Below are 25,042 nucleotides of genomic sequence, written 5' to 3'. Positions count from 1 at the left end.
TCTACTGTCTGAAAACTCAATGGCTAAGTATTGCTGACTGTATAACACTACCTCACCCATCACAGAGCTTAGCAGTGACCAACATATATTGCAGAGAGCATGGCAGTGACTGACACATCTACAGGGACCATGGCAGTGACCACCGTATAATATAGAGAGCATCAGAGTGACTGCCATATACTACAGAGAACATCACAGTGATTGCCATGTAATACGGAGACCATCACAGCGATCACCAGATAATGCAGAGAACGTTGCAGTATGTGTGGTGCATAGCTTCTCACCCTACAAAAGTTTGTTGTAAATTCAAAATTGTCTAGCTTTTGAATACATTTGTCCATCCTTGTAGTAAATATAACTTAAGCCATGTTGCCTTAAGCTGGGTACACACCTGTCAATGTATAGTTAATTTGATCGATGAACGATATATCGCAAGTGCATCAGCAGGTGTGTACACCTGATATGCCTGTGAACAATGTCAATACCAAGGTCGGCCCTGCAGCACAGTCAATGCCGCTATATCTAGCAGTTATATTGGTATATCTGGCTGTACGTATAGGCGACCCACTGACTGCCCATACACTGGCTGCAGGGACGGCCGACACTGACATCACAACTGGATGGGCAAATTTAAATGCGTGTCCCGTTCTGATTTCAGCCCAGACATATCGAGCGGCCAATTGGTAAGTGTGTACAGCATACAAATTGGCCACTCGGATGGTGGATTTGTCTACTGACCGATTTGTCATTTCAGTATGTACCCAGCATAAGATGTAAAGCCCATTACCAATACCAGCTATTTGGGAACCATGGTGTCCCATGCAGCTCTGCTAGTTGCAAGGTCAGGGGTACTGTTGATCCATAAAAACAAAACAAAAATATATATAAATAAATATAGCACACAAGAGGTTCTCAAACTCGGTTCTCAGGACCCCACATAGTTCCCGTTTTCCAGGTCACCTAGCAGGTGCACAGGTGTATTAATTACTTACTGACACATTTTAAAAGTTCCACAGGTGCAACTAATTATTTCACTTGTGATTCTGGGAGGAGACTTGGAAAACATGCACTGTTTGGGGTCCTGAGGACACGGTTTGAGAACCTGTGTAGTGTGTGTGTGTATGTATATGTATATAACACGCAATTGGCCGATTGTAGCGTTCTGTGCATGAGTATGCATCTCAGTGCGTGTGAGTGAACATTCCACTGCGATCAAGACTGCAATCGCAGTGACTGCACAGACCTATCGCAGAGTGATTGACAGGAAGTACCGTTTGGAGGTAGTAGTCGGCAAAACACTGGTGTGGCAGTGCATTTGAATGCCATTACAGGGGCGTGCATAAATGAGCCATTACGATGCCATACTCAACGTGGGCTTTCACTGTGTGTGACGTGGTTAGCAATTTCTGAGTAAGGTCTGACCTTGTGCAAGTGTGCGTGAGGCTGTGCCTGTACTCGATGTTACCGATGGTTTCGCAGACTTGCGAAGTATTACGGATGTGCATAAGGTAAAGTGGGTGGGCATCCTTATGTTAGGCTGCGACAGCATTGCGATTGCAATCATTAGCATATCTTCGCAGTGAGACTGTGTGTGCGTAATCGCTATTGCGATCGCAATAGCGATCCTTACTGAATCAGGCCCATAGTATATAAAAAAAAGTATAAATATATATAGTTTTTTGGTTTGCACATTTTCCATCAACATTTTCTATATCACTGCAGAATTCTAGCAAATACACATGTGTCCTGCTTTACCAGAATATGATCCATTATGAAATATGGAAATTATCTATAGATCATGGTATGCCATCTACAGTATAGGTACATGATACAGTGAATGAAAAAATGCTTTTGATACATATATATTAGAACAATATCCAATACAGATCATTATCCATAGATTGTATACTTTAAGAACATGGGGGGGTGATTCAGTTGCAGATGAAAGAGCTATCACAGTTGCTCACCCCCCGTGATCTAGACACACTGATGATTGGTTTATTAGATCTCGTGATTCCATTGGTTAAGAGACTTGTCTATCACTGAGAGGACAAGAGGATTGGTTTAGCTCTTACTGAAAGAGGGAGCCGGAGGAGGGTAAACCTGATGGCAATTAGGTGACCAAGCCCAGGGCCGGATTAAGGTCTGTGGGGGCCCCTATTAAATGTGACGAACTGGGGGTATGCACAAGGGGGACCCCAGTAGTGTCAGTGCCCACTGTGGTAGTGCCCCGTATGCAGTGCACCCAGTAGTAGTGCCCCCAGGAGTGTTGCCCCTTATGCAGTGTCCCCAATAGTAATGCCCTCAGTAGTAATGCCCCCTGTGGTAGTGGCACCAGTAGTAATGCCCCCTGTAGTAGTACCCTCTGTATGCCCCTGTATTAGTGCCCCTAATAGTAATGCTCCCTCTGTACTAGTGCCCCAGTAGTAATGCCCTACCTTCAAGTAGTCCCCAATAGTAATGCCTCCAGAAATGGTGCCCCCAATAGTAATGCCCCCTGCAATGCCCCTTCCTGAGTAATGCCCCTTGTAGCAATGCCGAGTAATGCCCCCCCAGTAATGCCCCCTGTAGTAATGCCCCCCCCCGAGCAATGCCCTCAGTGGAAAAGCCACTTTCGCTAAAAAGAAAAAAAAGTCATACTTACCTTAAGGCCGGCTCCCGCTGCCTTCTGGTCCGCCCGGCTGCTCCTCTGCACTATGGGAGACGCATGACGTCTCTCCCATAGTGCACTGCATGAGCCGAGAGCCGGAGCTCACGAGTGAGCTCTAGCCTCCGGTTCTGGCTGCCGCTACCGGGAGGGAGCCGGGCGCCCGCTGGATACAGTCTCATCGGGCGCCTGGCTAATGGTGCCTCCCTGCGGTGAAGGGGGTTAGGTGTTCGGAGGAGGCGGAACTGGTTCCGTCTCCTCCGGTTCACTTTAACCCCGATGGCTGGGTGTGGGGGCCCTTCAGGTGTGGGGGTCCAGGGACGATCGCCCCTGTCGCCCCCCCCTTTAATCCGGCCCTGACCAAGCCACTGAGGCGAAACACGCTTCCACCCAAAGGGTTGCCTGTCCTTAGCAGCCCAGCTGATACACCACCCGCAGGCACACTCCTGACTTCTTATGACCAGAGGTATCTTTACTGACTTTTTCTCTATAGCGCCCTCTCATCCCAGCCTAACCAATGCTGTCACAAAAAGAAATGTACAGAGGGGCGCTATACCAATACAAAAAGGAGTAAGTATTTAATTAGAAGACCCTAAATGATTGCTGCTACCAATAGAGGAGCTGACCCTCTTAACATATAGATACTGTATATAGAACACAGTTATGGAGCACAAAATCACATAAAGGCTTAATTGAATAAGTAATAAATATCAAACTTAAATAAGTAAGTAATCAAGGTAATTTAATGGTACATCACTGGATCAGCAAGAGAAAAGAAAATAAAGTGTAGAGCTAAAAAAGACCAATTAATTAGAAGCAATAAAAATAATACCCAGACAAAACAGAAAATAAACAAAAAATGGCAGTTTGTATCAGTTTTATGCAACACTGTTGCCAGTTAGTGTTGTAGGGGAATTAGCCCTCCAGTTACTGCTTAATACTCCCAATCATCTAGGGAACTGATTGAATTTTCACTGTGTATAGTAATATTCAGTCACAGAGGGATATTCGTATATAAAACAGGTATCTGTAGTGAGCACATGCTGTAGAACTCTCTGGTTAAATAACAGTTCAAATTGTGCAGAAAAAATCCTCAGAAATAAACACCACTAGTTAGGTTTTTCTTCTCAATATAGGAAACACCAGCATATAGAAAGGTAACTGGCAACAGTGTTGCATAAAACTGATACAAACTGGCAATAGTGCCCTGAATAGTGCTAATCCGAGTATTAGGGATATACAGGTTCATTTTAACCACGCAATTGTTATCAAGTGGTTTGCATTTATTTTAATTTATTATATTTATCATATTTATGTTCATTTCAACTGTTTGTATGTAATTTATTGCCATTTTTTGTTTATTTTCTGTTTTGTCTGGGCATTATTTTTTGTCGCTTCTAATTAATTGGTCGTTTTTAGCTTTACACTCTGGGCCTGATTCAGAGATGGATGCTCTGAATCAGGGTGTTTTTTATTTTGTGCGGCCTCCTAGCTGCTCGCATAGCTGTGGGTGACCACCCACAGCTATTGCGAACGGCCAGGATGATGGTTGCGATGGTCAAGACCATCGCGACCATCGGGGCTTGCGACGAGACACTTGTGGTAGGGTCTCGTGGCCGCAAGCCCCAGAGAGCTTCTGGCTCTAATAGGGCTGAAGCCACCCCCCCGCCCCGCCTACAAAATGGGGCGAGCTATCGATCAACATCGACAGCCGCCCCTTTTGTAGTGAGCCACGGAGCGAGAGAATTTTTCTCTCGCTCCAGGGCTTGCGCACGTGCAGTGTGGCCGCAGCGCGTGTGCAGAACACACCATCGACCCGCTCATGAGCACTCAAGCGATTGTGAGTGGGTCTGAATCAGGCCCTCTATTCTTTTATTTTCTCTTGCTTATCCAGTCATGTACCATTAAATTATCTTTATTACTTATTCAATTAAGCCTTTGTTTGATTTTGTGCTCTATAACTGTGTTCTATGACCAACGCTGTCCCCTGCAATGCCTACCAGGTAACAGAGGAGAGACGTGTATGTGAGTAGGGACAGCAGAAGCGCTTATCTGTTGTTTCCCCGTGGTCAGTGTTCACTACTCTTTCATGCCTTGTTCTATGCACTCAGACAATGGAAAGTAGAAGTGGTGTGCCACAGCTCCCTCCCTGGGCTTTTCTAAATTCCTTGATTTTTACACAGAGTTCTGTTGATACTCAATTTGATTATTTGTGTATACAACCATATAAAGCACACAGACTTTACATCTCTTAGGAAATATATTAAGTCCTATGTGACCTATTGTGAACATTTGCTACGATAATGTTGATGCGAGACCCGTGGGCTTTTTTTAAAATATAAACTAAGGGGCATATTCAATTAGGTGGGTGCGAAAAGCCAGCTTCTGCGGAAAAGTATCGGCGGTGACGTCATTTCGCGGGGCGAAAACTTATCCCCGTTTTCAATACCAATTACTTTTCGCCGGTGCGGAAAGTCAATGCATTGGAATAGGCAAAAAAATTTCGCCTATGAATAGGTGTCGCAAAAAAGTGCAGAGTTGGGATTTTGGGGTGCAAACGTACCATACGGAAACTACCCAGTACCCTTGGGACAGTCCTCCAAAGGTAAACTGTCTAAAAAAAAAAGTTTAAAAAATAATTAAGAACACCCCAAAAAAGCACTTTCATTTTTGGGACAAAAATTACCAAAGTTGGGGGGACAAACTTAAACACTAGCGAAATAGACTCCAGAGGGGTCCCCAAGTATGCCCCAGGTGTTTTTAAGTTTGCAGGTGCTTGCGGCACGTTGATTTTTACGTTTTTTTATACTTCACTTTAGGAACTTTAAAATATGCTAGCACCCATTTTCGTGTACCCCAAATTTGCTGGGACTACTTATTTTCAGCAAAAAATACTGCTAAATGCTATTCTTCATCACTTCTGCAAAGACGCTAATTAGCAGCTATTGACAGCATTTAAGTACCCCAAATACCTTCAGCAGGCCTATTTGGGGGTATCTATAGTGATCCCCAATGTCAGTGCATCTTTTGGGGGGTGTCAGGCTGATTTCCCCAAATCTGGCAGAACTTTTCGCCAGGTCCGAATTTGCTGGTGTCCCGTTTTCGCCGATTTCTAAATGAATACAGGGATAAGTGGGGATGAGCGCGATACTTTTTCGCTTGGAAAACCAGCGATGTCGGAAAAAAAAGTCCAGCATGCGAAAAGTACGGGACTTTTCGCACCTAATTGAATATGCCCCTAAGTTTTAAATGACATGTTGCTTTTGTGAATATAACTGATTCTATTCAATTTATTCTGGTTGTTATCTTTATTAGTTGGGGTGATGATTAACAGGGCTTTGCATTTGCATTGGAATGCTGTTGGCAGTGACAGGAGAAAAGTTTTTTTCCTGTTTGCACTGCAGTGACTGGAGCCTGTGGGCCTATTTTAATGGGAGGGCCTGGAGCTGCAGCTCCACCCACCCCATTGTTAAACCGGCACTGGCTGCAAAGCAGGTCAGAACTGGAAACAGGATTAACCAGGCTGCGAGTCTTCTGCAAATTTAATAGGCAGCAGGTTTATGCCAGGTACAGACTAGGCAATATGTCGTCCACATCGGGCAGTGTGTACCCGCTATGTTACTAACGATGTGCGCTCTCACGCGTCGTCAACACGCATGGAAGTCTGACTGGTGATATCGTCAGCGGGGGCCATGCTATCGAATACAGCAAGGCCCCCGCTGTTGCAGCAGCATTGCTCCCGGCATCGGCAAGTTATTACACACTTGTCAATGCTGACATCCCACCGGGTCCCATCGCTAATGAGGTTGGCCCACACTATACATCGTCTAGTGTGTACCGCCCTTCAGTGATTAGCTAGCTCCTCAGGTAGCACAATTTGTAGACTCACTAAAGCTCTATAATGCAGACACCAAAACAGATCTGTGGAATGTAATCCTAGCTAGTAGGAACACAGGTGTAACTAGGAAGATTGCAGCTTGGAGTAATGAAGGTAACAGTAGAGCTGACACCTAGGAATAAAATGACAAAGGACCAGGGAGTCAGGAATGTGACTTGTTGATCTGGCAATGTGCAGGTGACCTGGAAGGATTTAAATAGGCTGTCCTGGGAGTGGATAGGGGGCAAAGATCATGTGGAGAGCTGCATGAACTAGATTGGTGTAGGAATGATCACATGACCAGAGTCAAGATGGCTGCACTCATACTGTTGGGCCTAGTCATACAGTCTAATTAAAACCAGAGGCAATGCAGGGAATTACATACACAGGGATATCCAGGAGACATGGCATGCACAGAGGACACGCCAGGATGCCACATGAGCAAGGTAATTTAATCCAGAGGAGCGGAACATGACAGTCATATCACACTGCACCAGGTATGGCCAGAGACATAACGTGGGATGTCATCTATGTGCTTGTCAGCAAAATGACCAATGCCGTTGGTGTTCTGTTGAGCCGAGTTGGTGAGTGTGCCATTCAGTAACTCACAGACCTAGCGGTGTCCTCTCCTTCACTTCGCACCCTAATTAGTCATCTCCACTATTGGGAGCAGTGCAGTGAGTTGTACGTTCACTTTTTTCACATTTGCAGAGATACAAATGTTCGCCTTGGACAAAAAAATTGCATTATATTGTATGTATGTATATTTACTAAATATCGTTTTTTCAAAGCCTCTGATGCTCCACATTTTACAACAGAAATCACTGTCCCAATTTCTCCCCATTAAAAGTATATAAATCACCAGATTTACTAAGCAAATCTGCTGCGAAGAACACCTAATACATAGGTTGCATCTGCGAGGTATTTTGTGTAAAGCGTTGCACAATTCACTAGGATCTGTGCAGCCTCTCTCTATTAGTTTAATTAAAAAATTAATTATGGCTGGGGATTGCTGGCAGTTGAAAATTCATGGGGACAAAGAGAATGACTATTTCTAATTAGAGCTTTCCAATTGGTTGCGGCCGGTATTAAACTCTCATTCTCACTGGGCTCTTGTTGGCTATAGTAGTGCATCATCTATTTGTTTTGGGTTTTCTTTTGTACAAGATTTTGGGATGCCTACATGGAATGAAGAGGACACTTTACCTTTTGATATAAGTAATGACAAACTGGTGAATGAGGGTGTGTGACTGTGAGGAAGTGGGAGTACTGACTTTTGTTTTCAAATTTTTTTTTTTACAGGTTCGCTGAGGGTTCCAGTTATTAACATTGCAAATTAAAGGGCAAGCTGGGACCTGTAGTGCACCAGTAAAGTGCAATATTAATATTTATCTTTATACACTATTTATTAACCCTACACCCACCACCCAAGGTGTGTGGTGAATAACCCTAGTGCAATAAGCTGGTCCTATAGGGGAGCCCAAATAATTTTTTATGCGGGTTCTAAATTAATCCATGAGGACTCCAGCCTCATGCTGACTAGCCTAGGGACTGGCTGGCACTATAGAGGGGTCTCCCATATAGCATGTCTCCCTGCTATAGTGCTACCAGCCCTGACTGGTAAAGCCTAATGCTGGTTAAATAACTTACCAGAAGTTATACTTACATTTTGTAATGGCCTTTGCTCTTTCAAGTTAATTTGCGGGGGTACTTGTTTCAGTATGACTTTGGGGAAGGCAACCAGAGGAGAGTCACTGGATTTGTGCTCTATATTACAGGTAAGTGTGCCTTCATCGGTCACTGCCGCCATACTTGCTCTCCTTTTTGCTATTTCCACAGGTCTGTATTGCTCATGAAGGGTTTTAGAGTTTGATATAGAAGGGAGAGACAATCTGATTGCCCCAGTATTCCTTGGTGGAGGAGATTGTGCTTTAACACTTTCATCTTTTCTTTTAATTTGTTGCTGTGACAGTTCTGAAGTAGAAGCTGTACTGCTTTGGTTATTTGTATCTGAGATGTCCACCTCACATTCATCAGTAACCTGACTTAGGATTGGCCGGAGATCAACTACTATTCTCTGAACAGTAGGACGCTCCAGGATATGTTGTTCCGGTGCAGGTTTGATGTCCTCTCTACGGGGATATCTGAAATGATTTCTCTGAAAAGATAAGACACTGGTATAGCATGTGTCATTATACTTTCAATTACTTTAAAGCTTCTAAAGCTGGGTACAAACTATACGATGAATCATATGATATATTGTACATATAATATAGTGTGTACACCCGATCCGTCACTCACAGTAATCATTCAGTGCATCATCCTGTCTGCTGTTCTGCACATCAGATGTGACAATGCAAAGAACAACGCAATGCTATTCCGTGTAACGATACATTGCACCGTTGTATGCTGGATCATGCAGTGTGTGCGGTCAGGCCCGCCAAGAGCGTGGCGGGCCCTGGTAACAGGGGGCGTGGTCTAATCGCGGGAGGCGTGGCCACGCCCCCTTGCCGAGAAAAAAAAAAAAAGATGTGCAGTGCCGCAAAGCGGTGCTGCGCGCTGGGGAGGGGTGGCGCTCTGAGCCCCCTCAGCCCGGCGCAAAGCCAGGGGGGGTGCGATCAGTGTGATCGCTCCCCCGCACAGGCATAGGAGACTGCTGTGGCTGCTGCTCAGCAGCCACGAGCAGTCTCCAACTGCAGCTCAGCACACGCTGTGTGCTGGGCTGCTGTGAGGGGGGGGGGGGGGAGTGGCGCCGGACCCGGGCTCTCACCGGGCCCCTCAGGAAGCCCGGGCCCGGGCAATCTGTACCCGCTCCCCCCCCCCTCTCGGCGCCCCTGTGTACAGTGTGCACTATGTATCATTACATCGCAATGTTCTGACGCTGGGTCACACCATCATATGTTGAGTACCCAGTATTAGTCTTGCGGAAGGTTGTAACCAATAAATAAAGATTGTTAATAACAGAACAATCATACTTCTAGCATAAACAAGATATTAAAGATTAGATGTGCAGGGCATTTCATGATGTCAAAATTTACCAAAGTGTCCTGCTTGTGTATAAAGAGGCTACACATTCCTGTTTTTCCAATTACCCCAGTACAAATGCTCTGTGCAACAGTTTGAGGATGTCGCCAGGGCCGGCCCTAGCCCAAAATTTTAGGTAAGCAAGTACATTTTTTGGCGCCCCCCTATGCAGTGCCCCTTTTACAGTGGTCCCGGTAGTGGTCCCCCCTGTGCAGTGCCCCTTGTGCCCCAGTAGTACTCCCCCCCCCATGCAGTGCCCCAAGTAGTGGTACCCCCTATGCAGTGCCCTTTATATAGTGCCCCCCCCTTGTAGTGACCCTAGTAGTAGTCCCCCCTCTTGTGCCCCAGTAGTAATCCCCCCCCTTGTAGTGCTCCCTGTAGTGTTTCCCCCCCTCTGTAGTGCCCCCAGTAGTATTCCCTCCCTGTAGTGCCCCCAGTAGTATTCCCCCCCTGTAGTTGCCCCAGTAGTAATCCCACCCTGTAGTGCCCCCAGTAGTATTCCCCCCCTTGTAGTGCCCCCAGTAGTAGCCACCCCTGTAGTGCTCCCAGTAGTAGCCCCCCTTGTGGTGCCCCCAGTAGTAATCCCTCCTTGCAGTGCCCCCAGCAGTAATCCACCTCCCCGCCCAACCACCCAGTAGAGACGTAATAAAATAAAATAAAAAAAAACACTTACCTGAAACCCGCTCCTGGTCCCGCCGCCGATATCAGCTCCTCCGTCCGCCGCTTTGCATTATGGGAGTGACGTCACGTCATGACGTCACTCCCATTACCCACTGCGGGAGCCGGAAGATGTCCGGCTCTGGCAGTGGGAGCAGCAGCCGATGAGTCTGTCAGACTCTCATCAGCTGCTAAAGCAAACACAGCTGCCAGCGCCGGCGGCTGTGTGTTTGTGCCGTGTAGCGCTGACTGAACTCCGTCCGGTTAGCGCTACACACGCGGTGCAGCTGTGTCACAGAGACACAGTCTGCACCGCGGCCCCTTCACTATGTGGCGCCGTACGCAGCTGCGTGCCATGCGTAACGGGAGAACCGGCCCTGGATGTCGCTGAACATGCACAAAAGAGAAAGTGGAAAAGATTACACTTTCTAGTCCCTCCTGATCCTACTAAACCTTAAGACAACACCCCTTCATTAATTATCTTTACCTTTTTTTCTTGATATGATGCTGCTTGGTTTAGCCTATTAGGGGTATTCAATATGGGTGCGATAACATCGTTTTTGCGTTAATATCGCACTTTTTAACGTTTTTGCGTTAATATCGCAGATTTTAGTTTTACACCGTATTCAATTTCAAAGACTTATCGCAGTTTTGAAAAGTCTTTGATAAAAAACGGTGATAACTTTTCACCATTGAATAGGTGTCGAAAAAAAGTGCAGAATTGGGGTTTAGGGGTGCAGGCTTAAAAAAATTGACATTTAAAAAAGAACTGTGTCAAAAAAAGTAAAAAAAAAAAAATAGGGACACCCCAAAAAATGTATTTCAAAATTGGGGTGCAAAAAAAAAAAAGGGAAAAAATTGTTAAACAATAGGGAAATAGGTTCAGGGCTATTCTGCATGTATGCGGCAGATGTTTTCTAGAATAGAATTATAGCGGCATGTGCACAAATGCAGAATTTTTAAAAACTTACTTTAGGGACATCAAAATATGCTAGTACCCATTTTCATGTACCCCAAATTTGATGGGACCACTTAAAAAACTGAAAAAAATAACCTAAGTGCTCTTCTGCATCACTTCTTCAATGTCGGGAAAAAAACACCTGCTGCGGCTATTTAAAGCGCCGACTTTCAATTAAGGGCTAAAACAGGGGTACCCATAGTGTTCCCCCATGTTTTTACAACTTTAGGGGGGTCTTACAATTATGTTAAGGAAAAATTCGTAACATTACGCAAATCCAACTTCGGAGTTTCCCGTTTTCGTTAAATTGATATTGAATACGGGGATAAGCGGGAGCGCGCACCATACCTTTACGCAGAAAAAAACTCCGATATGAAACGTTAACTTCGCCATGGAAGTTAACCTTTCATATTGAATACCCCTCTAAGTCTTCAAATTATTTGAAGAATGATGGGAAACTGCGATTCAACATTACATGAGTCACATTTGTGCTTTTGTATGTTTTTATCACATTATTTAAAATGCACTTAACTGTATAAAGTGTATGAAAGGTAAAAAAAAAAAGTCCCATTGAAAGGGAATGAGTATGAAGTCCCGACGCCGGCAGCCTGAAAGGAGAAGATCCCGACAGGGCAAGTAAGTACCCTATCCCTGTATGCAGAAAATTGGTTTACTTTAGCTCCAAATACGTGCACTCAATTTTAAAGTAGAAAAATGCCCCTTACCCCTCCTATGTCCATAGAGCAATACAGTGGGGAAGGAGATAAGTGGGGAACGATATCATAGTACAAAGATATAAAGTCAAAATACAAAATAAGCCAAGACAAAATACAGCACATTCAAGAAGTGTAGATGCAAGAATAGCAAGAAAATTAACATAATACTGTAGAGAGAATCTGAGAATGTAATATTTAAATTACATTAAAAAAAAACAAGTGTCAAACAGAACACACAAAAAGCATGTTAAAAGAGCCCAAAGGTCCTTGCTTGTGAAGACTTCGAATAAAATGGGCAGGGGCAATGCTGAGACATGGTGGGTTGGCAAAATAGTGTGATAATATAGCAGAAGCAGGATTGGCTAGCAAGAGTCATATTAGGCAGAAGACTGCTACAAGATGAACAGGAATTGCAAATGAGCATTCAAAACTCTGGAGGCCGGTGGAGTGTATGATTGGGTGTGGAAGTAAATTCCATAGGTTGTGAGCAGCACGGGAAAAATCTAGGAGGTGGATGTGGTTCCCAGTGGGGGGTTGAGGCACTGGTCATTTGTAAAGTGGAGCTGGTGGTCATGGGTGTGAATTGTGAAAAGGGATGGAGGTGGCAGATGGTTTTGTAGTTGAAGGTTAATAGTCTCAATTGGATTCTGTAGGGGATGGTGAGCCAATACAGAGATTGACTAAGCAGGGAGCTTGTGTCACGGGCTGCTCTGGAGGACCGCCGGGGATCCGGGACTAACCTGTCTGGGCGCTCTGGCACGGTCCATCTGGCATGTTAGAGCTGCTGTGGGTGGGAGTTTGTAGAAACACTGGCGGGTGCTGGGCGTCGTCATCTTGGATTTGGTCACACATCAGGAAGGAGCCAATCCAGTCTGGATGATTGGTCTCTGACAGCCAATCCAGCTCCAGCCTTGAGTACTTAAGGGCTTCCTGGGAGTTCTCAGGTTGCCAGTGCAACGTCTTGCACAGCTAGTCTGTGTGCTAGTTCTCTGTGCTCCTTGTTTCGTTTACCTCCAGTGTCCCAGTTGCAGTACTCAGTTGGTGAATTTGTTTGCTGCCAGCTCCAGTTCATAGTGCTACTGCCAGTGCTCTGCTCTTCTCAGTTCCGGTAATCTGCCGCTACCTGCACTACATTACAAAGTTACCAAGTTGCCATAACTCAGCGTTTCCGTAGCTGCGCTCTGCATACCCGGTGGGGTTTAGTTCCCTTTTGCCTGTGATCTCTGCACTCCGTATCATCCAGCAAAAACAGAGACATTCATGAACAAGTACCCCCTGCGTCCACCCTCGTTCCAATATCAGAAAACTGCTCACGAGGACTTACCTGCACCTAGTCCGGGTCCACTTCCCACTTCGAATTTGACAGGTGGAAGTGGAGCAGTGGATGAGGAAAATCAGTCTAGTATTGACATTGAGGATGGACTGAAGTATAGAGAGATGGGCAAGAGGGAAGTGAGACAGGAGAAGGCTGCAGTCGTTAAAGCAGAGGTTCAGAGACCCTAGAAGGAGGCAAGCTTATGTATAGCTTTAGGTAGCAAAGAGACATCCATGAGGAGATAACAAAGTGCAGTGGTTCTAAACCTTTTTAAATGCTCGTACGCATTTCATTTTCATCACTTTTTTTCTTGTACCCCATGTCAATTATTATTAAGATGTATAATAATTTTGTTGCAGAAAATAGGTCCATAGGTCATAAGCCTTTTGAGAGATTACACCTAGGGGCAAATTTACTAAAGTGAGAGTTTTTACAAGCGAGTTTTAAAAGTAATGTTGCCCATAGCAATCAATCAGATTCTAGCTATTATCTTCTAGAAGGTGCTAGTTAAATGTTAAGTAGAATCTGATTGATTTCTATGGGCAACATCACTTCTAAAATTCACTTCTAAAATCTCTCACTTTAGTATATTTACCCCATACTGTCCTAAAATCCAATATTAGAAAAATGAAAAACAGCCATTCAAACCTCAATTAACAAAAAGTAAGTAAATCTACTAATGAAAATCAATGTGGTGTCTCATGCCCCTAGCTTAAACTCATACCCCCATGGGGTGTACCCCAGTAACTTGCGGTGAGGTCAGTGGCTGGGGAAGCACACATGGAGATGGGTCTGAGCATACTTGCCGAAATTCCGGGAGCAGCAGGAGGGGACCTGCTGTTCTACTCTTCGGGGGGCGTGGACAGATAATAGACAGCATTAGACCCCGCCCCCTTTACAGAAAACCCTGCAACCAGAAAATTCCATGTAAAATCTCCCCATTCTGCCCACTTCACTAGGAAGTGGGCGGGCAGTGGGAGATATGCCTACTCTTCCAGGGGTGCGGGGGTTACCCAAAAAATCGAGAGCCTCCCATGATTCTCAGGAAAGTAGGCATGTATGGTTTGAGTGCTGGGAGACTGTCTCACCCTCTACTCACTGTAACTCTCCCATCACTATACTATGCTTCACTATCCATTAATTCTGCTACCTGCATCACTGTGTCTTCTCTTGCTGCTGATAACAGATCTGATCTCTAGACACTGTAGGGCACTTCCTGGTCACATGACACATCCAAAGTGTTCATCAGTACTCATCAGAGGCATGCTTCTATTAGCTCTCTTTTTGTGCAGCTTACTGCCCATATGTGGTTCTACCAACAGCTCTGCAAGCAGTGTATGCATACAGAATGAAGGCTGAGCTGTTGCTGCCTCATCTCACATCTCCCTGCAGTCCCACATAGCTAAACAAAGCTGATGAGTGTTAACTATAAAAATGATTACAATAAACAAAATAGAGGATTCAAAGTTATAAATATCTTCTTTGCATTATTCTAATAATTTTTATATCAAATCTCAGGCGTATGAGAGGGGAGGCTCTGCCTCCCTTGCCTACCCTGACTACACGTCCCTGGTGTACCCCTGGTTTAGAACCAGGGGCAAAGTGATAGCTGTATCATCTCTGCAAGCAGGCTGCTGTTCCCGGTTCCTACCCTGTTGTTTTTCGGCTGTCAGAGTGACACTGATGCATAGTTGCCTACTCTCCCGGGAGTCGTGGGCGGCTCCCGCTTTTTCGGGTAACTCCCCCGCACCCCGAAAGAGTAGGCAAATCTCCCGCATCCCAGCCACTTTCTAGTGAAGTGGGCAGGATGGGGAGATTTTCCGAGACGTTTGCATCTCCATATGGAAGGGGCGTGGCTAAATGACACAAATTGCACCATCTAGCCCCTCCCCCTCTCCGCGAACCCGTGAATCATGTGGGGTTTCCTGTAAATGGGGTGGGGCCTAATGCCGGCTCTTGTCTGGGCCCACCCCCTGAAAATGAAAGAAGCAGGTCCTCTCCGGCTGCTCCTGGAATAATGCCCTGCAAAGTCAGTAAGTATTCTCTGATGTCTGGAGTTTGGGCACTTGCACAGAGCAGTCACTGTTCCCAGTTGCTTGAACGCAGGGACTGGAAGCTCAGATGGCTGTGCAGTGGATTGCGCTCAGACTGGCATTAAAGGGCTGGCTATTTAAAGATACTTAAGAGAGCCTCATCTTACAGTTATTGTTAAGTGATTAGTATTCTCACAGATGTTTGCTCCCACCTCCTCTGCCTGTCAGTAGTGCTTATATTTGGAAACCTGTTACCAGACCTTGGATTCAATCTGCCCTGCCTCTGTCTTTGCCCCTTCTTTGTATTGAAACTGACCTGCCTCTGTCTTTGCTCATTGATACTTAGATACCCATTACCAGACTTTACCCTATGTTGGAGGCCTTGGGCACTTAGGACTGGTGGCCCCTAAAGACCAACATTTGGGATGAGGGGATCAGGTCATAGTGTGTACGCCTTCAGCGAGCACATGAACAGGGGGCATGGCTGCACATCACGTGCATATCACTTCCCCAGCTGCTGGGCTGAACCCAGTCTCATGCACACAGCAGGTGGGAGTGTTCCCTCCCTAGCTGTTCTCCAGCCCATATGTGGGACAGTGCCCAAAAAACAGGACTGTCCCACCAATCGTGATGGTTGGGGGGATATGCATAAATACATAGTCACACACATATACACGTACATATATACAGTCACACACATATACATATGCATGCAGTCACTTATATACTGACACACACACAGTCACACTCATAGGGGGGAATACAATTAATGACAAATCTATGCGCCCGGACGAATCTGCGCTTTATGGCATTGGGATTTTTCACAAAAGTGTTCACTACCCCATAGGGTAATGAGCACTTTTGTGCGAAATGGTATTTTGGCAGGCCGGGCGAAGGGTGCGAGACAGGCTGCCGTTGCAGGTGTTTAAACGTTACAGCAATTTGCACCCTTTGCCAACATTTGAATTCCCCCCATAGTCACACACATATACACCTACATATGTACAGTTACACACAACCACAAACATACAGCCACACTTATACACATACATACAGTCACACACCTAGATATTGTCACACACGCATACATATTTATAGTATATCACTTTCATCATAACTAGGTACACTGTCAGCAGATGCTCCTGCCTCCTTCCCTTCAATTCTCTCTCCCATGCTGCTACTAGCACTGCCTGCACAGTGCCGTGTAGCCTCACCCTCCTGCTCAGACGCCACACACTCTCCTTTTCAGTTTCTGCAGCTTGTCGTGCTCTTTTGCACTGCAGCTGTAGTTGATGCATGGATGGGTCTCTGAGAAACTTGTCCCCCTCATTAACCCAGCTCTGACCTTGTGCTGGCAAGTGAGTCCCCCTCCTCTATAGCACCATCTTCCCAGTGATATTCAGGAAGATAGCACATGCGCACAGTAGCTAAAAGTGCCGGAGACTTTGCTTTCACAGTGTGGCGCCATCTTCTCAAAGATGTCACTGGGAAGATGGCGGCACTGAGGAAGAAGGACCCTCTGGCCGACACAAGGTAAGTATACTATGGGTGCAGGGTATGTTGTGCGGTTGCCCATCTGGACCCAGTGGCCCACGTGCACCGCTCACCAGTGTAATATACATAGGCATTTGTGTGTACTTGTTTCTTACTATTAAGCCTTTCTGCCATTGGAATTTAATATCTGTAATTACAGAGTGTAAACTCAGGTATCCATGTGACAAGCTGGACAAACAAAAATGGAGACACTTCAAAGGAGGAGAGATATATGTGTGTAGGCATAGAGGTGGCACTGGAGACCAAGGGGAAGCTGTACTAAGCCTTCGAGAGTGATAAAGTACCAACCAATCAGCTCATGTCAGTGTTTGAAAAATGACAGGAGCTGATTGGTAGGTACTTTGTCTATTTCCACTTTATGGAGTCCCGCAGCCAGCCACCGCAGTTTAGTCCAGCTGATCGGGAAGCGTTTGCTCACTGCGCATAGACAGCCCGGCAGAATGAGTGTCAGGACAAGCCATTTGTGTGTGGTGGCAGGGGTTGGTCGATGAAAACGGGGGAGTGGATGGTGCAAATGCAGGCATGCCTGAGCGTCCCAATGCCATTTCAGAGGCGTGCATAAGACGGAGCGTCATAGTACACGTCACATGGCTGATTTTTACACTGAAGCACTCGCAGTGCCTGCAGTAGGGTATGGTCAACCACAAGCGCTACGTTCGCTTCCGATGGTACTCAATGTTACCGATGGCTACATACAGGGCCTAAACTAGGATTTTTGGCACCCAGGGCAAGACATTAATTTGGCACCCCCCCCGGTAATTCCCCCATAGTAATGCCCCCTGCAGCAGTGCCCCTATAGTAATGCCCCCTTCAGCAGTGCACCTATAGTAATGCCCCCTGAGGTAATGCCCCTGTAGTAGTGCCCATATAGTAATGCTCCTGTAGTAGTGACCCTGTAGTAATGCCCCTGTAGTAGTGCCCCCATAGTAATGCCCCCTAAGTAATGCCCATGGGGTCCCGGCTGCTGCAGTTTAGAGAAAGAGGCCAGGAAATCTCTGTCAGCCGACGGTGACCCTGGCTTCTTCCCTCCCCCGCAATGGTGGCTCCATCGCCGCCCCCTTCCCGTAGCAGACTGTCAATCACTGACTCAATCACAATCACTGCCAGTCTGCTGCCAGTCTACAAGTGAGTTAGCAGGACCCATTCTGCACACTTGCAGAATGCGTCCTAGCGTGCCTGCTGAATCAGGCTCTCAGCATGGAAATGTACAGACAAATGAATAAGAAGACTAAACTGTAATGAATGATTACCTTTAGTGTACAGTATTTCACTAATGATAACACAGCAGTAAAACATTTCACTGCCCATTTTAAATGTAATTGTGTGTGGTTATCTATCTATCTATCTATCTATCTATCTATCTATCTATCTATCTATCTATCTATCTATCTATCTATCTATCTATCTATCTATTGAAACTTGCCCTCTACAAATCCTGCTTACCCCTGGGACCTTAAAAATTATCTTTAAACATGAAAGATTATGCGGCCAACAAAAGTGCCTGATCCAGCACAAAAGAATCACTGCGCATATCATAGAAGTATGGATTATGCATCTGTATTGTGCCCTGTAGATTTATCCTCATCCCAACTTTGTACCACAGTGAGTGAAATCTGGGGGCTGAGAAGGATAATAAAGAAAGTTCCAAGATAATTGCTGACTTTGCAAGATGGCACAATGACCTGATGAAAATACCTAGTCAGCATTAGCAGATAATTAAATAGTAGGAACAAGGGAGTGATTGTTAGCGTAATGGCGCCGGCTCAGCTCAAAACAAAAACATGCCCTGAATAACAAACTTGACATGAAATTAACCAGGCAGTTATATGGTTCGAAACATAATGAGAATAAATGGCTATATATACTTCAGAATAATGTGCAAATTTGCTACTAATTAAATCGTACTCAAATATCATAATAGGACTTTAAGATGTTCCCAATAACAGTTTTACTACACAAGAGGTTCCCAAACATGGTCCTCAAGGCACCCTGACAATTCAGGTTTTAGAGATATCCATGGTTGAGCACAGGTGTTTAAATCAAATTGTGGCCAAACATGGATATCTTTAAAATCTGGACTATTAGGGTGCCTTGAGGACGAGTTGGAACCTCTACACTACACTAAATCAAAACCATTGGTAAGCTGTATATTCAAGTATTGCTCCACTGATATGAAGGTACAGGATGAATAGCACTATAAGGGTCTGATTCAAAGGAGCACGTATTGTTGTTGCCGCACGCAAGTAGACAATGTTTCCAGTCTGCACATGCGTCCGAGTTGCACTGCAAATAGACATTCACGATGGTTACCGCCTGGAGATGCAGATTGAAGTTGCAAGCAGAGAGATGCAATTGTTGTAGGTGTGTCAGGAAGGTAATATGGAGGTGACTAGCCAGATGTGGGTGTGTCGCGGTCAGCGACTGTGTCTAAAAACATAGTTGCACTGACCACAGTGGCCATGTTCAGATGGAGAAATTGCACCTGCCATAGGGTAGTTGTGATCTCCGGTGGTGCGTCCAATGGTGCGTCTTAATGCGCACAGTGGTGATGGGTGTCTCAGTACGAAAACCATTTGCTGCAGGATTTGCATAAAGAAGCAGTTGTGCTGCGTCAAAAGAGGCAGTTGTGGCTGCAGTAGCGTGCACCTCTGTATCAGGCCCTAAGTCTCTGATACCATCACACAGATTTGGAATGATTTATCAGTGCTGATGCTGTCAACAGGATCATGTCGATGGGAGAATGCCGACTCAGTAGTAATGTTATCTAAAGCATTTTAACCGTGTTGGCATTGTAATTTTAAACAAGATGCTTAACATTTAAAATGCTTTAAATAACATTATTATTGGTATTCTCCAGCTGACATGACACTGTTGACAGCATCAGTGCCGACAATTTAACTACATCCCAATTACATTACATGGTTGCCAGTTGAGCCTTTTATTAAATATTGATACATCTCCCCTCAGGTCTTTCTGAAAGAATCTGGCAGTGATGCTTTTCATATAATAAGTAACCCAAACACTAATAATAGCGGCAGTGTATGAGGCAGGATAAAGTGGGGATGTGGGTGTATTACAGGGGCACTACCTCAGGAGGCATTACTATAGGTGCACTGCTGAAGGGGACATTATTATAGGGGCACTGCTGCTACCTCCTGAGGTAGTGCCCCTGTAGTAGTGCACCTGTTGCTCATAGCAGCCAATCAGCTTCTGTCATTTTTTAGATTAAGCTAGATAAATGACAGATGCTGATTTGTTGCTATGGGCAACTTCTTCACTTTATCTCTCTTCTATTCATCATGTTAATTATTTTGGTCCGAAGATCAGCTGTCCCTGCAAATCCTTTCACCGCTACTCTTCAGTGCAACTGCAAATACGTGAACTTGGGTTCACGCATGCCTGACTTTCGGCAAAAAGAGCTGAGCCGTGGTGGAGGGATCTGAATGGATCCATCTTCGTAACCGGGACTCCTTTCAATAGGGAAGGAACGGGGTCCAGGAATCAGAAGGTTCCCACAGTAAAGCTCCAAAAATGTTGTATTCCTGGAGCTTGATGAATTTAGGTTCCCCTACTAGTGTATGGGGAATGCGGGCCAGATCGGAACTGAAGGATAAGCAGGAAATATCTGTGATAATAATGAATGAATGACAATGGGTCGTATTCAATCAGCGGTGAAAGCGGCAGTTTTTTCGCCACTGGCGAAAACTGCAGGGTTTTTTTGACAAAAAACGGCGATATTTTCACCAAAAACAGGCGAAAATGCAATTGGCAAAAAAAAACTGGAGATAAGTTTTCTACATCCCAGGCGAAAAAAAAAGCAAAATTCCTATTTTTGTCTAAATATGTGGGGATTTCTTTCAGAACCCTTTGGACAACCACAATAATAAATTGTCCCGAAAAATAAATAATTTTTGTCACCCGGGGCAAGACAGTAATTTGGCGCCCCCCTGGTAATTCCCCCATAGTAATGCCCCGTGCAGCAGTGCCCCTATAGTAATGTCCCCTTCAGCAGTGCACCTATAGTAATGCCTCCTGAGGTAGTGCCCCTGTAATAGTGTCCCCATAGTAAACCCCCTGTAGTAGTACCCATATGGTTATGCCCCTATAGTAGTGCCCAAATAGTAATGCCCCTGTAGTAGTGCCCATATGGTAATGCCCCCATAGTAATACCCCTGTAGTGCCGCTACACAAAAAAAACCCAAAACAATACTTACTTTAAACCCCGCTCCTATGTCCACCCCTGTCCGGTCCGCCCGGCTGCTCCTCGGAACTATAGTGCCCGTGGGGAGAGTCGGAAGCTGGAGTTCAGAAGGGACTCCAGCCTCCAGCTACCGCGGCGCTGCAGGGAAGGAGCCAGGTGCCTGCTGGTAATAAAATCTCAACCAGTGTCCGGCTTGGAGCCCCCCCCACGGTAGCGGTCTGGAGGACACTGGTGGAGGATGCAGCGGCGCACCCAGTGCACGTGCACCTCCAGCCCCCCCTAGTTGTGGCCCTGGTTGCATACACTTCCCGGAGATGACGTGCGCGTGGGCATCTTAAGACAGGCTGGTGGGCGTTTTAATACACATCGCAATCGCACGCCAAGACATAGTGGGAGTGCTATTGCCTTGGCAAGCGATCTCCAGATTTACATACTTTGGCAGCTGACGGCTCCTTCCGCATGCATCTAGCGAGCGGGTCTGAATCAAGCCCCTAGTACCAACCATAGAAAAGTTTCTCTTTGATATTAACCAAAATGGTGGTCTTAATTAGGTTAGTCCTTATTTAACCCCATCACCAGTGTTTAGTGTCTCCCCATCCCTCTCCCTGGGTTGGTTATGAGACAGGAGTAGTTGATATAGGAAGGAGATCAAGTTCTTGAACAGCACTATTAACAAGCTGATTCTACCACAGAAGTTTGCAGGAGCTGTGCAGGTCAGCGCATCTTTGTAGTAGAGGCCATATATGAAAGACACATTCTAATTTGTTGTCATATCAGATTAGATGCATGCTGCATGTAAGCAATTGCTACTGGCAAATTTTGACCCGGGTTGACCCTTTCACATAGAAAAAAACACCTGGGGGGCGTGGCCTGGCCATTAAAGAGAGCAGGCGTGCTCTACTCCAGCTCCCGCAGCCAGGCTGTATTTAGGATAAATAGCGGGGGTCCTCCCTATCTTCCTGGTCCCCGAGTGGCTGACCCGCTCTCATTGCCCTCTGGCACTATCCGTGGCTCCCTCTCTGGCTTGAGGCCTGCAATTCGGAGAAGCCGCGGCCTTGAGTGGATCTCTCCGGCCACCGCACGTCAGCTACACTCCGCAGTCGGCGGCTCCGCCACCTTCTCCCTCAGCGCGGCCTCCGGGACACTGCTGCCAGCTAACTCAGCCCTCTGGTCTCACTACCGGACCAGGGAGATGTTCTTCTGAGGCCTGAATGATCGGGAGCTTCAGACCCGCAGGGTGACTCAGCACCCGCCCATCCGCCATCTTGCCTCCTGCAGGGGTTCCAGCGGGGAACTGGAAGAGGTTCTGAGCCCACACCATCCCCCTGATTAAGGTACTTTGTTAAACTGCCATGTACCAGGTGCCCACTCCCTTTGCTGGGATCATCCCTGTAACTCCCCCCCCCCCCTGCTGTTATGTCCTCACTGGGGGTGAGATGTTGGTTGGGCCTGCTGACAGTTTGTGAAGGAGAAGGAGACAGTGCCCCTGCAGATCCCTGACTATAGATACATTGCCTAACACTGTCTTAACTTATATCATATACTGTAGCTGTTACTATCCAGTGGATTTATGAGGCACAGTAACCATATATAACACCAGAGGACACCCTTTACCCGGGCTACACCTTCATCCAAGATTTCCCTATTCCATACAACCATCTCTGTGAAAATGTAATCGCTCTGGATAAGTGAATCCTGCTCTGGATCTGAATGTACAGCTACTCTATATAAAGATGCCATATTGTTGATTTTAGATGTTTCACACTGTTTCACACTGCTTCATGACCCAATCCTAAATCTGAAGATTTTTCATTATGCCTAAGCCTCGTAGGTCTGCTCCCCCTGCTGATATCACCTCCTATATAAATAAAATGCAAGCTCCATCTTATAAAGCTGTGGCTCCCTCTATATCTGCTCATATTTCAGAACCAGAAGATGAGTCTGACTCTCCGTCAGGCTCTATGACGGATAGCATTGCCTCCATTCTTTGTGAGATTAAATCACTTAAAAATGCAACCCATTCTGAGATTCAAAAGATGGTCTCTGGTCTCAAAGCCGAGGTTTTCAGAGCTTGGTACTTGCACGGATGAGATGGAACATAAAATGGACGAGGTGATCCAATTCCAACAGGAGATGGAACATTCCTTGTCCACTATGCAGGTTGACATTCATTTACTTCAAGATCAGCAGGAGGATATTGAGAATAGAGCCTGAAGAAATCATTTGCGGATCAAGAATATCCCTGAATCCATTGAACCGGCTCAATTGGCAGACTTTCTCATTCGCTTCTTCCAACACCTGCTACCCACCACTCGAGTTGATCAGTTTCTTATGGACAGGGCTCATCGCACATTGCGGGCAAAGCCGGCACAATCGGCTCCTTCACGAGATGTGGTGTTACGGTGCTCCTACTTCAAGACAAAGGAGAGGTTGCTGGCCGCAGCTCGAGAGGAACAACTGTGTCTTCGACTCGCATCACCTAATGGTCTTCCAAGATCTATCCCCTATGACCCTAAAAAGACGCTTTGATTTCTGGGACTATACCCAGGTTCTTCGGGACAATCATATTTAGTATAGATGTGGTTTTCCTTTCTCTGATTGTTTTGTCAGATGGGAGACAATTGTTCCCTAAATCCAAAGAAGATGCTCTTCAACTGCTGACTAAGATCAACCTATCCCTTCCTGGTGCTACGACTGCTTCGACATCTCAAGTAAGTCCGGCTAACAAGCTAACAAGCAGTCCTCCGGCTCTCCCATGCTTCCAAGGGCTCCAAAGCGAGTTTGGTCAACGGTGCCTTCGACAGCTACATCTCCCCCACAATCCACTTTGAGCTTGGTTCTCCATTCATCCTAGTTGGAGCTACACCACATCAATATGACCTTCTCTAAGCTCAGTATGTTGGGGTTTACGAGTCTTAATCTTTCTTTTTATGTACTATTTTTTTTTTCTTGTTCTCCTTGTTTTCCTTTGCTTTTTCTTTTCCTAATTTTTATTTTGTTTTTCTCTTGTTTTTTTCGCGGGGGCCATTTCTCATTATATTTGACAGATTTTTATTTTTATTATAAATGTCAATTCGTATTGCAACCCATAATGTTAAGGGTTTAAATAGCCCACAAAAGCGGACCAAGTTATTTTTTGATTTAAAGTGACTGTCTGGTGATTTGATTTGTCTCCAGGAAACGCATTTCCATGGTTCTTCTCACCCTGAACTCCGCTCCTCAAGGTATCCTGCTGTATTTCATGCCTGTGATCATTCACAAAAAAAAAAAGGGAGTGATGGTGCTAGTTGCTAGTCATTTACAATTGGTACCGGAAACGGTATACAGAGATAAGAGGGGTAGGTTTATTATTCTAATAGGTATGTTAAATAATACCCTGGTTACATTGGTGAATGTTTATGCCCCGAATGTAAATCAATCTTCTTTTTTTGCTGCTCTAGATTAAAAAATTTCTCATTATCGTAAGGGGGAGGTCATTTTAGCAGGGGATTTTAATACAGTTCTCCATCAAAAATATGACAGATCCCACCCATTGCCTTCACTGATCTATATTAGAGAATGTAATTCTAAAGCCCTACTATCTCTACTTAAAAACCATTTACTGTTTGACACCTGGCGGGTGCAAGACCCTTTTGCTAAAGATTATACGCCCCAGTTTCCTATACTTTGTCTTGTCTTTCCTCTATTTCGCTTCCTCTATCCTGGTGCCTAAATGATTCTCTTTTACAAAACAAAGATATTTTAGTACAGATTTCCCAATTACTTAAAGATTATTTTTCCGTAAATCAGACCCCTGATATCAAATATATGACTTTGTGGGAAGCCCACAAAGCAGTTCTTCATTTTTCATTTTATTCAAATGGCTTCTAGAATTAAACGACAACGTACCCAAGCCATCTTAGATTTAACCACACAGCTCCACCAACTAGAATTAAAACATAAATCTACTCTTATTCAATCTAGATCAGCTCATTTCAATTTGAGGAGAACTTAATGTGTTATGGTCTCATAAAACAGAACTCTTTCTCCGTCATTTAAATCAGAGGTATTATGAAAAGGG

General features: G+C 45.4%; 1 protein-coding gene across 3 annotated transcripts in view; it reads right to left on the bottom strand.

The window, feature by feature from the left end:
* Positions 1–25,042, bottom strand: part of LOC148537765 (uncharacterized) — a 56,603-nt gene that overhangs the window by 10,449 nt on the left and 21,112 nt on the right. For 2 of the 3 annotated variants that reach the window (XM_088460309.1, XM_088460308.1), the window contains exon 4: positions 8,191–8,682. In XM_088460309.1, coding sequence (XP_088316435.1) covers positions 8,191–8,682 — 492 coding nt within the window. The remainder of the gene's footprint in view (positions 1–8,190; positions 8,683–25,042) is intronic. The other variant, XM_088460310.1, reaches the window with a different exon arrangement.

The sequence above is a fragment of the Taudactylus pleione genome, unplaced genomic scaffold (assembly GCF_031769625.1).
Source record: "Taudactylus pleione unplaced genomic scaffold, aTauple2 ptg000044l, whole genome shotgun sequence".
NCBI classification, from domain to species: Eukaryota; Metazoa; Chordata; class Amphibia; order Anura; family Myobatrachidae; genus Taudactylus; species Taudactylus pleione.
Note: the sequence above shows the minus strand (reverse complement) of the source record. Positions and strands in the feature narration are given on the sequence as shown.